This window comes from Cetorhinus maximus, chromosome 19 (assembly GCF_964194155.1).
Source record: "Cetorhinus maximus chromosome 19, sCetMax3.hap1.1, whole genome shotgun sequence".
In the NCBI taxonomy this organism is placed as follows: Eukaryota; Metazoa; Chordata; class Chondrichthyes; order Lamniformes; family Cetorhinidae; genus Cetorhinus; species Cetorhinus maximus.
The window spans coordinates 30,671,449-30,685,068 of record NC_135897.1 but is presented as its reverse complement, the minus strand read 5'-3'; the positions used below and the strand labels follow the sequence as shown (position 1 = coordinate 30,685,068).

At 48.5% G+C, this 13,620-nt stretch overlaps 1 protein-coding gene across 2 annotated transcripts in view; it reads right to left on the bottom strand.

Annotated features, from left to right (window-relative positions):
- Positions 1 to 4,503: 4,503 nt before the first annotated feature.
- LOC144694167 (ubiquitin carboxyl-terminal hydrolase 47-like) overlaps positions 4,504 to 13,620 on the bottom strand; it is a 45,297-nt gene continuing 36,180 nt past the window's right edge. The window contains exon 10 of one of the 2 annotated variants that reach the window (XM_078564518.1): positions 4,504 to 5,257. In XM_078564518.1, the coding sequence (XP_078420644.1) occupies positions 5,093 to 5,257 (165 nt within the window). In that variant the 3' untranslated portion in view covers positions 4,504 to 5,092. Of the gene's footprint in view, positions 5,258 to 12,591; positions 12,846 to 13,620 lie in introns of those variants that run through there. The other variant, XM_078564519.1, reaches the window with a different exon arrangement.

The following is a 13,620-nucleotide window of genomic DNA, read 5'->3' as shown; positions in this document are numbered from 1 at the left end:
TAACCAAGGCTGTGAAGCAGTGAATGGGTAACAAAAGGAAAACTGAGTTTATGGAAAGCTAGAGCAACATAGAGAGCTTTGTTGGTAGATTTTCATTTTACTGCCTGGATATTAGACATTATCTGGACAGAGTAAAGCAGTTCAACACTTGATATTGTACAAGAGAGAGATATATTTATCTAGAAGCTTAGAATATGCTATCGTGTAAATAAAAGAGTTTTTGAAGAAACATTCAAGAGTTAGACCTAAGTCACTTGTAAGTAGTGGGAAATCTTCCTAATCCAGACCAGGTCACAAGTTACCTGAAGAGAGATCCAAATTAATGTTCAAAGTAGAAACCAAACCGCAAGCCACAGGGTCTCATAAAATTCAATGGGGAGATGCTCCCTGTGCAGGCTTGGGTGGGGCGTTGCCTGAGTCGGGGCCTGCGCTCTTTCGCGCATGTGTGTGAAAGTGTGCAGAAATCTCCCTGAGGCACAAAGCTGCCTCAGGGAGATTAGTTTCAGTTTAAAAAATTTTAACAAAGGAAAACATTTTTTTAGGATGTGCCCCCTCATGTGAAACTGTCACATGAGCTGGGACATGTCTAAGCATTTTATTTAAAACATTTTCAAACCTTTAAAAAACTTCTTGAAACCTCATCTCGCCTGTGGATGAGGTTCCATGAAAAATGCGAAGGCAGCTTGGGCTCTTCGCCTGCCCGCCAACCTTAAGGTTGGACAGGCAGCCCAGTTTATTGTTTTAATTGACAGTTAACTGGTCTTAATAGGCCTTTGACAGTTCGGCGGGCTGACTCAGGAGTGTGCTCATCGAGCTGAAAATCTGAATGACGCGCGGTGACGTTGGGACGCACGCCTGACCTCACTGCACGGCATTTTATGCCTTGGTGAGCGTGGCCCCTGCTCACCAATCCGAAGATTCTGCCCATATCTGCAATACATTTTCCATGTTATAGAGGACCAAACTAGTGATGTTATGATGTGAGCAACTACATTATACAGGAAATTCCTGGTCACCATAGATTGTTGTGCACGAGCTCTGCACATTGCTATTCCCAAGTGACCACCATGGATTTTATGAAGAATCTCTGTCCTCATAGCCTTGCATATTACTAGCCAGTGGTTAAATTCTAGAAGATTGTTCACCATTGTTATATGTTTCCTCTGTTCATGGTACTTTCATAGGAGCTGATTGTTTAGACTATATTTTGACCACCATTCTTGTCAAAATTTCCTAACCTCAGTCCACTCCACATCTTCCTATTTTGCTTTCCTGATTTCTTGCAGTTTTTTCTCAGAAGCTGGTAGAAAGTTGGTTTCAATGAAAATGCTTTCACCTCTGAAATAAGCACTAAGTCTTAGATTACTGCTTGATCAACCATAGCTCTAGATAATGCATCTGCTGTGATCTGCATTTTGCCTGGCACATACACAGTTGTATAATGATAACACATCAACCTGAGTCTGAAACGTAATATGTGTAGAAGCATTTTGACAATCTCTATGGAATTCAGGAGGGTGACCAACAGTTTATGGTCTGTCTCAATTTAGAATTGCAATCCCATCAAACAATCAGAAAATCTCTCAGATGTCCAGGTTACTGACAATGCTTTTCTCCATAGTCACATAGCGTTGTTCCATTACAGTTATTTCACTGAAAGCAAAGTAGACTGCTTTTCTTTTACCATCCTCCTGGATCTGAATATGTACGGCTCCAAGGTCTGTTGAGGATGCATCTGTGACCACCGCTGTGGGCAATCTGGGATTGTAATGTGCCAACACGTCTGAAGAGATGAGCCTTTCCTTTATTTTCTTAAATGTGTTGGTTTGCTCAATTCCCCAAAACCACTGTTGGCCTTTTTGTAAAAGGTCTCTCAAAGGTTCAGTGATTGTAGTTAAAGTCGGAATGAATTTACCAGCCTGAGTGACTATTCCAAGGAATCTCTGGACATCCTTGGTTGTGGAAAGTCACTGAACACTTTCATTCTTTAAGGGTCTACCATTATGCCCTTTTGTGCGTGATGTAACCCAAGAATTTAATGGTAGCTTTTGCAAATTCACACTTTTTGTTTAAGGCGAGACCTGCCTTTTGTAACCCTTTCAGAACTTCATAAACTCTGTGGTCATGCTCCTGTCTTGTGGTGCCATGGATAAACATGTCATCCATAGGTCAAATTACTCCCATTTTCCCTTCCAGAATGTTTGACATGATTCGCTGGAATATCTCCAGAGTGGATGATATACCAAAGGGAAGGAAATTAAAGCAAAATTGTCTGAAAGACGTAATAAATGTTGTTAACAGTCTGGACTCTTGGTCACGGGGTATTTACCAAAACCCACTATTAGTATCAAGTTTAGTGAAGAGCACACTGTTGGCAAGTTTTGCCAAGCTGTCGTCCACTGAGGATATAGGATGGATTTCCTTGGATTGTCAAAATGAGATAAATTTTGGTTTTGTCCTAATGGCCTGAGTATGCTTCACCTTTATATTTTTTTGGTGCATGTGATACTGGACGTGAGTGGCTCTAAACTTTATTGCACAGGCACTGAGTGGACTTTAAGTTCAAATGAAAGGGTAATTTCAGACATCTGGGAGGGAGTTGGCAGCCCTGGCATGAGGTGGAAGCAGAGCTTTGGTAGCCTAGCTGAATCAAGGCATCCTTGGTGTCCCTGCCTCCCTGAAGGATACAGAGGTCTGCCTCCACACCCTCAGCATTCCCCTCACCATGCTCCCCTTCTGACTCACTACAGGGTTCATCCTCTGTGGTCTATGGAGCTGCCTCAAGACCCTTGTCCTCCAGTGGGTCCCCCCTTGCCAGTACCAGATTGTGGAGAGCATATCATGCAACCACGATCAGTGACACTTGCTCTGGGAGGTATTGTAGTGCTCCCCCTGAATGGTCCAGGCATCGGAAGTGCATTTTTGGAATACCTTTGGTCCTCTCTATCACCACCCTTGTGGAGGCATGACTCCTTTATAACCCTGCTCTGCCTCTGTTCTTGGGTGGTGGAGAGGTGTCATAAGCCACCCTTTCAATGGACAGCCCTTGACACCCAGCAGCCGTCCATCCAGTCGGGCTGGAGCACTTAAGAACCTCGGCACCTGGGAGTGTCTCAGGATATAAGCGTCATGGGAGCTGCCGGGGTACCTTGTACAGACTTTCAGAGTCTGCGTCCTGTGGTCACACTGCATCTGGGTGTTCATTGAGTGGAATCTCTTCCTGTTGACGAAGGCACCCAGCTCACCCGCTGGCACCTTGATGGCCACATGTGAGCAGTCGATTGCACCCTGGACGCGGGGGAAGCCAGCAATTGCTGCAAAGCATCTGGCTCGCTCAGCCTGGCTTGCCTCATCCGTATGGAAATGAATAAATGTCATTACCCGCCCGAACAGAGCTTCTGTCACCAACTTGACGCAACTGTGACAGCTGATTGGGACACTCCACAAAGACCCTCTACTGATCCCTGGAAAGAGCCGGATGCATAGAAGTTGAGGGCCACTGTGACCTTCACTGTGACTGGCATGGGATTTCCACCCACACAGTTAGAGGTTATCCCAGGCTCAATCATCTGACAAATGGAGGTCAGGGTTTCCCTGGAGAGATGAAGCCTCCTTCAACATTGCACCTCAGACATATTGAGGTAGCTACATTGCTGCCTGTAAACCCTGACAGCAGAATAGTGGCATCTTCTGCGGCCCCTTCCACCTTGGACTACCTGCTGGCCCTGTGTCCCTTGTGCCTGTGCTTCTCCTCCCACAGGTCCCTCCTTTGGAAACAGCATTGGGACATGTGGCCTTCTCTCCCTTCTGCCCATCTCTTCCTCCTCAGAGGAGGTGCCACCAATGGAGACCACAATCCCCATTACCAGGGTAACAGAAGGCTATCTTATACCTGGAAAGGTCCACATGGTCAAAATCCTCCAGGGATCTTGGAGACACCAATGAGTCTTGAAATGAAGCCTAGAAATGCTAAGAATGAACTCAAAACAGAGATGAAGCTGTCAAGTTCAAATAAGCAACCAGCTGCAAACTATCTCCAAAACCCCTCACTACTCACACTGGCAATGCTGCTGACCCTTTTTATCCGTCCCTTGGATGAGGTTTAGTTAAAAATGGGCTGTCTGCCTGCCCGTGTGACGAGTGCAAAATTGCACAGGCAATGCAAAATCAGGATCAATTGCCTTTTTAATGGCCTTAAGTGGCTCTTTAATTGTTGGGGGGGGCGGTTCCGACCTGAAGATTGCTCGCATGCGGGATGACGTTGGGACACTCGCCTGATGTCATCTTACGCTATTTCACGTCCGTTCGGATTGGGTGCGCACCTGCCCACGAGACGTAAGTTCTGGCCACAGTGTAAATTGGATAGATTTCAGGGCACAGAGTCAAAGTTGTTACAGCCCTGCTTCTATTGGGGAGCTTGCTAAATTTGTACAAGTTATTTTTTGAATAGAGCAATACTTCTACTACAGCTGCAAATAACACTGAAATTATTGACAATTTGTTGATCTTCATGGTTGATCATTTTATTGCATTCCAATTCCAGCTCTGATAAAAAGGCAAACTGAAAATTATGCACAAATCTGAGGAACATTTGTCATCCTCACTTATTTGGCATTATTACAAATTTATTCCATGGTTGGTTCTTGTTGCTGGGTGTGCTACAAAAGCTATTCTAATACCTTGTCTTAAAGAACATGTACGAAAATCAATCACCACGTGGGGAGTGCAGAACTGATACACAATTATGGAATCATGAAAATATTAAACCAAAATTGAACCAGTTGCTTGTTTCTTAAAAAACAAGGACCTTTCATATAATTAATATGTTCCTTTGAAAGTAGTCCCTGAACTGCAAGGCCTTGCTATCAGTGTCCCATAGGAATCCCTTTGTAATGCATCAAGAACTGTGACTCTGCAGAACATTTTAACAGGTATTATTAAAACAATTAAAGTGGATTATGATCAGCAGATATGTTACATTAATATATCTTTTCTGAAACTGAAATACAAGAGCAACAACACAGAAGGCCTGCATAATATTGCACTCCAAACCTTGGGGTGCTATCACATAGCGATTTGAAAAGGTGATTGGTCAACTGTGGCATTTTTCTTCTGTGGCCCTTGGATCTTGGATCTGATTGCCAGGGGTATCTATTCTTTGCTTCAAAGAGTGCACCATGTCCTCCTCACTCAGTCCAGAAGTAGTAGTATCTGCCTCCAAAATACTTAAATTGTTCTGGGAATCATCAAAGTGCTCCTAATGGGATAAAGACAACAAAGACCATTCCTAAGTAAATATTTCATTTAAATTGAGTTTACAGGCAAAACATTTCAATAAGAATCATGTGAACTGTTTCACACGCTGTGGTAAGCTCAACTTCTGCGTCATGGGAAAACTGAAGACTAGAATTTAGAACTATTGTTGATATTCTTGGAAGAACAGTCATTGGAGGTAATTGTCAACTCTTAGGGGGTGGGTAAAATGTGTGGTAGTGGATTGGCTGGCCATTACATGCTCCATCTAATTTCCCTTTTTACTGAAGTTAATGAGAATAAAATTGGACGGTGCTTAACGAGCGGCAGATCTGCTTACCCTTATTTTGTGACAGTGCTGTAATCCAAGTTTCCCCACTATTGTGATAAATTTAGCTTTACAGTAGCCCACAGGCCACCCATTCCAATAGTGAAAAGGACAGAGCTATTTTGAGGCCTGGGCTTTATTTAAATTTAACCATTAGTCGCTCACCCCAAACGAGCAGCCTAATACAGCTTGTGTCCAGTTAAGGTGAATTAAGCTGACATAATATTGGCTGGTTCAGAGGCTGACCAGCCGGCAGCAAGGTAAATTCTGGTGGGGTGGGGGTTGTGAGGGGGGCTGGGGGGGAGGGGGGTTGTGAGGGGGGGGTCATGAGGGGGGGGGTCGCGAGGTGGGGGGTCGTGAGGGGGGGGGGGTCGTGAGGGGGGGGGGTCGTGAGGGGGTGGGGTCGTGAGGGGGGGGGGTCGTGAGGGGGGGGGTCGTGGGGGGGGGGGTTGTGAGGGGGGGTTGTGAGGGGGGAGGTTGTGAGGGGGGGTTGTGAGGGGGGGGTTGTGAGGGGGGAAGGGGGGGTTGTGAGGGGGGAGGGGGGGTTGTGAGGGGGGGAGGGGGGTTGTGAAGGGGGAGGGGGTTGTGAGGGGGAGGGGGGGTTGTGAGGGGGGGTTTGTGAGGGGGAGAGGGGGGGTTGTGAGGGGGGGAGGGGGAGTTGTGAGGGGGAGGGGGGGGTGTGAGGGGGGAGGGGGTGTGAGGGGGGAGGGGGGGTGTGAGGGGGAAGGGGGGGTGTGAGGGGGAGGGGGGGGTTGTGAGGGGGGGGTTGTGAGGGGGGGGTTGTGAGGGGGGGGTTGTAAGGGGGGGGTTGTGAGGGGGGGGGTTGGGAGGGGGGGTTGTGAGGGGGGAGGGGGGGTTGTGAGGGGGGGAGGGGGTTATGAGGGGGGGTTGTGAGGGGGGGAGGGGGGGTTGTGAGGGGGGGGTTGTGAGGGGGGGAGGGGGGTTGTGAGGGGGGGGGTTGTGAGGGGGGGGTTGTGAAGGGGGAGGGGGGGGTTGTGAGGGGGGGAGGGAGGGTTGTGAGGGGGGGAGGTTGTGAGGGGGGGTTGTGAGTGGGGGGGGTTGTGAGGGGGGGGTTGTTAGGGTGGGAGGGAGGGGGTTGTGAGGGGGGAGGGGGGGTTGTGAGGGGGGGTTTGTGAGGGGGGGGTTGTGAGAGGGGGGGTTGTGAGGGGGGGCGTTGTGAGGGGGGGGGTTGTGAGGGGGAGGTTGTGAGGGGGGGGTTCTGAGAGGGCTGGGGGGGTGTTGTGAGGGGGGCTGAGGGGGGGGGTTGTGAAGGGGGCTGGGGGGGGGTTGTGAGGGGGGCTGGTGGGGGGGGTTGTGAAGGGGGCTGGGGGTGGTTGTGAACGGGGCTGGGGGGGTGGTTGTGAAGGGGGCTGGGGGGGGGGGGTTGTGAAGGGGGCTGGGGGGGGCGCGGTTGTGAAGGGGGCTGGGGGGGGTGCGGTTGTGAAGGGGGCTGGGGGGGGCGCGGTTGTGAAGGGGGCTGGAGAGGGGGTGGTGGCAAGGAGGGGATGAGATGCGATCAGGAGCAGCAGCAACGCAACCTTTTTCAGTGGGGAATGAAAAAGCACTCCTGATTCACAAGGCCCCCATGACAGTAATAAGCTTATCTTTGAGGGTTTTCTTGCTTTTCTCCAAAGTGTTTGAGAGAACTCAAGATTGAATTCTCAAAGCTTTTATTTGAGGAAAGTGATGAATTTATATGAACATACTGCTCTCCTGCTATGGTCGGCGGGATTTTCCAGTCCCGTCAGTGGCAGGCGTCATGGTGGGCGGGGCGGTTAAATGTGGAGAACAGCCAAAAGTCTATTTCTTGCTGGCGTAAAAATAGTTTGCAATTCTCCGCTCCCGACTTTCATGGTGGATCGGGTAGCCCGCCACGCCATGTTGGGAACAGTATTTGCATTCATTTGAATATCATGAATACTCATTAAAAAGGCAGCTCGCAAGAATCAAGCCCCCACTCCAGCTCGAAGTTGGTCTGGTAGTGAAGCCTGGTAAGCACCACCATTTTTCAAGCTGATCCAATGATGCAGTGGAAAAACAAGCAATGAATAAGATTGCCGGGGCGAGGTCTCAGGGCTTGCTGGAGGAGTCGACCCTCCCCCCTTCTCCCCCTCCACCCCTACCCCAACTACTCTCATAACATGAGTGCAAGTTGTGCCTGCTGTGTAATCCAAAGAATACAGTCTGACAGCGCCCTGGCTGAGGCTTCTGTCACTTGGAAGAACTCAGTCAGATCCAAGCCCCTGTGTCAAAGCCCTGTCATGTGTCTTGCGTTTGGGGTTGGGCCGATTGAAGGGGTACCCAAATAGTTTCAACTTTTCCAAAGAGAGTGGAAGGCACAGCTAAGACATGTTAGGAATGGTCAAATGCCAATTTAAGGAATGTGGCGCCTGACCTCAGCTGCACATTCTTGTGAGAGTATAAACCTGATTGGGGCCACTGTAGGATTGGCTTCCAAGGACTCTTTATCCCTCTCGTGGGACATCCCAAATGTAAGATGGAGCCAACTGAAAAGGGGCCACGGGTCAAAATCCATCTGCCTAATGACCCAAAGGTCTCTAAAGCTTTGCAGCCGGCAGTTTCAGATCTTGAAGGCCAACCCCGCACCCCAACCCCCACTACTCTTGAACATGAGTGCAAGTTGTGCCTGCTGTGTAATCCAAAGGATACGGCCAGACAGTGCCCTGACTGAGGCTTCCGTTGCCTGGAAGAACTCAGTCAGATCCAAGCCCCTGTATCAAAGCCCTGTCATACTTCTTGCATTTGGAGGAGGTGGGTGGAGGTTGGGTGGGAATGTGCGTACCCTACCAGTGATCCAGAAGGCTGGAACAGCACTCCAAGAGAGTAAGTAGAGATGTAATGGCTGGGATGAAAGTAACCCATGGGCTCCACAATGACTCCCTAGTTAGTGACTGGAAGGTGACCATTGCTGGCTTATGTTCATTCATGTTTCTGTTCAATGTTTCCATAGAGCCGAACACGAGTGCCTCATGGATGAAACAGGCAACGTTGCTTTTATCCTGGCAATCAAGCAACTAAAAAAGGAGAAGATAGCCCGAAACTGCCAAGCTGGGCAAAGGGAAGAGCCTTGCCTTGATGAACAAGGGCCAGCCCTTCAATGCCCAGAAGCTGAGGCTGACAGAGCCATTGAGCGGAGGCGTTGGGCAAGACCAAGGGTGTACAGAAGACATTTCTCATACCTCCAGATGAGCAAGAGACAGTGACATGTCAAGGGATGCAAAAGCTCACATCTGCCACATTCTCCAGGAGGAGTTGGTGCTGCAAGGACTGGGAGGCCATCCATTGCCAGCGGCTCTAAAAGTCTCTGTTGCTCTGAACCCTCTTCACAAGAGGCTCGTTCCAGGGGTCCACTGCGAGATTTCTCGAGCATCAGCTCACAAATGCATCAATGCCCTATTTAGCAAGGTGCATAATTACATCCAGTTCTTCCAAGATGAAGCCAGCCAGGCTGCCAGACCAGTGGGATTTGGAGCAATCTCTGGATTCCCACAGGTGCAGGTTGCCATCGACTGCACTCTTGCAGCTTTAAGTGTTCCTCGGCAGCAGCCACTACAATTCATCAATAGGAAAAGGTTCTTGTGTCTCAAAGTGCAGCTGTTCTGCAACAACCAGAAGCAGATTATGCAGGTATGTGCGAGGTACCCTTGAAACTCTCATGACCCCTATATTGAGTCACTCGCAAGTGCCACAGACCTTCAAGGACATACAACACATCTGGGGTTGGGTCCTCGGTGACGAAGGCTGCCCACAAAAGGTGTGGTTGCTGACCCCTGTTCAGCAGCCACAAACTGCCTCACAGGCAAGGTACAATGCTACTCATTCTGCAACATGCTCATTGATTGCGCTGACCATTGGCACCTTGAAGATGCATTTTTGATATCTGGACAGGTCAGACGGCGCTCTCCAGTACTCTTGCCAGAGGTCTCCTGCATCATCATGATTTGCTGTGCTCTATACAACCTGACACTCCAAAGGGAGGATTGCCAGAACGAGAGATGGGGGAGCTGCACGTCTCCTTCTTTGATGAGGACGTCAAGAGGGGGTGGAAACGGTGACTCCAGAGGAAGAGGCCATAGCACAGGCCAGATAAGGCAGGTGTGCATGTGAAATGTTTATAGCCACCAGATTCCAGAAGGGTGATGATAACTAGCTCATATGAACCTCTTTCATCAGTGCCCTCCATGCTGGATTCACTTTAACACCTTTGTGATCCTAATCATCTCAACACAGCACATCAATCTCTGAATGAGGAGTGACAATCTTGCACCACAATGTCCTCATCCTTGGAAGGTAAGGCAGCCTCAGGAGCATGTGGCCTTTCTCTAATGGGATAATAATTGCAACAGCGCATTTTGTGAGCAGAGTTGAGATGGTGCAGCCTCTTACAGCATCTCACCAACATTCCACTGCCTACAGCAGCCTTCAATAGCAGAAGCAGCATTGCAATCCTCAATGCACTTGTGGCAGTATGCCTGCAGTCTGGCAAGGCACCTCAAGGAAGACAATCATCACTCAGTGGTTATCACCTTCATGTGTGAATTTGGTTCTGAATCCGCACTTCCGTTTGTCCGCACAGGCAGTCATTCAGGCCTCCAGCAGTCCTCCGAGTGTTGGTGACCGTGGATGTCCCTGCCTCTGCCTGCTGTGAACCCGAATCAGTGATGTGCTCACCAAATTGTGACTTAGAACCTGCTCTAATACTAGGTTACACTGAGGTGTGTCTCTCTGCACTGGTGGAGGGTACAGTTGAACACTGTGACGGGTCTTCATCCGGTGTGTCCTCAGGATCCTCATCCAAGGTGTTGTGGGGGCTGGGGCTGATAACCTGGCTGGCTATGTGCCTCTTCCTTTTCCTGCTGGAGCCTGTCAAAGTGAGAAGAGATAATTTGTGATTGGCTGCATTATCAGCAACATTACAAAGCACTCATAATTTTGTTGGGTGAATGATCAGCTGCTGATTTGGGGAAGGTTCCATTAGATTGGAAAATAGCAAATATAACTCTTTATTCAAAAAAGGAGGGAGAGAAAGCAGGAAACTATAGGCCAGTTAGCCTAACATCTGTCATAGGGAAAATATTAGAAACTATTATTAAAGATATTATAGCAGGGCACTTAGAAAAATTCAAGGCAATCAGGCAGAGTCAACATGGTCTTGTAAAAAGGAAATCATGTTTAACCAATTTATTGGAGTTCTTTGAAAGAGTCACATGTGCTGTGGATAAAGGAGAACTGATGGATGTACTATATTTAGATTTCCAGAAGGCATTTGGTAAAGTGCCACATCAAAGGTATTGCAGAAAATAAAAGCTCATGGTGTTGGGGGTAACATACTGGCATGGGTAGAAGATTGGATAGCTAACAGAAAGCAGAGAGTTGGCATAAATGAGTCTTTTTCTGGTTGGCAGGACGCGACGAGTGGTGTGCCACAGGGATCAGTGCTGGGGCTTCAACTTTTTACAATTTATATGTATGACTTGGATGAAGGTACCGAAAGGATGGTTGCTAAGTTTGCTGACAACACAAAGATAGGTAGGAAAGTAAATTGTTAAAGAGTATGTAAGGAGGCTACAAAGTGACATAGATAGGTTAAGTGAGTGGGAAAAGATCTGGCAAATGGAGTATTATGTGGGCAAATGCGAAATTGTTTATTTTGGCAGGAAGAATGAAAAGGAAGCTTATTATCTAAATGGTGAGAGATTGCAGAGCTCTGAGATTCAGAGGCATCTGGGTGTCCTAGTGCATGAATCACAAAAGGTTAGTATGCAGATACAGCAGGTAATTAGGAACGTTAATAGAATATTATCATTTATTGTGAGGGGAATTGATTACAAAAGTAGGGAGGTTGTGTTTCAGTTATACAGGGCACTGGTAAGGCCACATCTGGAGTACTGTGTACAGTACTGGTCTCCTTATTTAAAGAAAGATGTAAATGCATTAGAAGCAGTTTAGAGAAGGTTTACTAGACTAATACCAGGAATGGGTGGGTTGTCTGGACAGGTTAGGCTTGTATCCACTGGAATTTAGGAGAGTAAGAGGTAACTTAATTGAAACCTTTAAGATCCTGAGGGGTCTTGACAGAGTGGATGGGGAGAGGATGTTTCCTCTTGTGGGAGAATCTAGGACAAGGGGTCACTGAAAATAAGGGGTCGCTCATTTAAGACAGAGATGAGGAGAAACTTTTTCTCTCAGAGGGTTGTGGGTCTTTGGAACTTTCTTCCTCAAAAGGCGGTAGAAGCAGCGTCTTTGGGCTGAATTTTCCCCCCGTTGGGGGAGGAGACTGATGGGCAGGCGCGCCGCCATTTTACGTGGGCAAGCCAATTAAGGCCCGCCCAGCATGACATCCGCATGGAAGCGCTATGTGCTCCCTGTGCGGGCGGGGGGAATCCCAAATTCGAGAGTGCGCTCTTTCGCACGTGCGCACGAAAGAGCGCACTCATCTCCCTGAGGCTAACTGCTGCCTCAGGGAGATCAGCTCTAAATGTGAAAAAGACAAAAATAGAAAAATAAAATTTCTCTAACATGTCCTCTCATGTGACAATGTCACATGAGTTGGAACATGTCCATAATTTTCACAAAACCTTTACTTAAATTTTTTAAAGCCTACATGAAACCGCCCGTGGATGAGGTTTCATGTTTTTTCTAGTTCCCGCCGGGGCTCCTGGCCAACTTTAAGGTTGGACGGGCAGGTCCTTTAATTACTTAATTGACCCTGTCGATGGCCTCAATTGCCCATTGACAGGTCGGCGGGCTCGCAGCTGATTTTGCTGCGCTCCCGCCTTCTTGAAAATTTAAATGGGGCACAGTGATGCCGGGAGATCCCCCCGACATCACTGCGCATCATTTTATGCATCGGTGAGCGGGCCCCGCCCCCGCTCGCCGATTCGTAAAATTCTGCCCTTTGAATATTTTTAAGGCAGAGCTAGATAGATTCTTGATTAACAAAGGGGTGAAAGGTTATCAAGGGCATGCAGGAATGTGAGGTTGAGATTCAGATCAGCCATGATTTTATTAAATGGCGGAGCAGGCTCGAGGGGCCGAGAGGCCTATTCCTGCTCTTAACTTGTATGTTCGTAAGCTGGGTCCTCACTGGCTTGGGAGACGCCTGTCTCACCCTCGGCACAGAATGGTCCCGGTTCTAGCTGGCCAGCTCTGCCACACGTTCTTCATACAGTGCGAGGACCCTGAGCTCTGGCACCTTCCCTCCAATCTGGGATCTCTCGCTTTTGTTGTGGGCAATCTTCTCCTGCATAAAAACAAATGAACAGACTGTGAGCAGGAAGGATGCCAAGGCAGATGATAAGCATGCTTTGGGTACTAAGTGGGCCTGTGTAAGGACTTCATAAGATTTGAGAATAGATGAAGATGTCAAACTGTGTGTGAGTCAGCGCTAATGTCCCTTGTGCTGGTAGTGTGTGAGATCCCTGTGGACTGTAACCCTGCGAATGCCTGATGGGCTTGTGAGAATGAGAGTTGAGAGTGAGGAGAAGATTGACTTACCCCTGGTGCAGCGGATGAGATCACTCATCCTCTTCTGCAGAGCACTGGTACTGACCACCCTGGTGACCTGCTCCCAAACTGGTGTGGTGAGGTTTATGGACCTCCTTCTCCCATCATGGGGGTAAAGGATGTCCCGGTTTGCCCACACTGTGTCCAAGAGTGCCCCCTGTGCATTGTCAATGAACTTGAAGGCAGTAGGCTTCTTCCTCCCCAGGGCCATCACTCGCCACGACCAGCCCTGGGGTGTAGACAGTAAACAATGTGCATTGGTGGAGTTTAAATATGGAGCCCAGAAAGATGATCCACTGAGATCATGGTGGGACGGACAAATCCTAGCCCACCCTGCCACTAGATATGATGTGCTCCACATTCAGGTATATATAATGAGCTGAAAAGCAGACAATCTGGCACGGAAATCCGCCATGCCGGACAGTGGGAAATGTGCTGCTTTTCCCACCCGCCACCACACTTAGTCTCTGGAGCAGAAAATTCTGCCCAAACTACCAACAGGAAAATCAAGA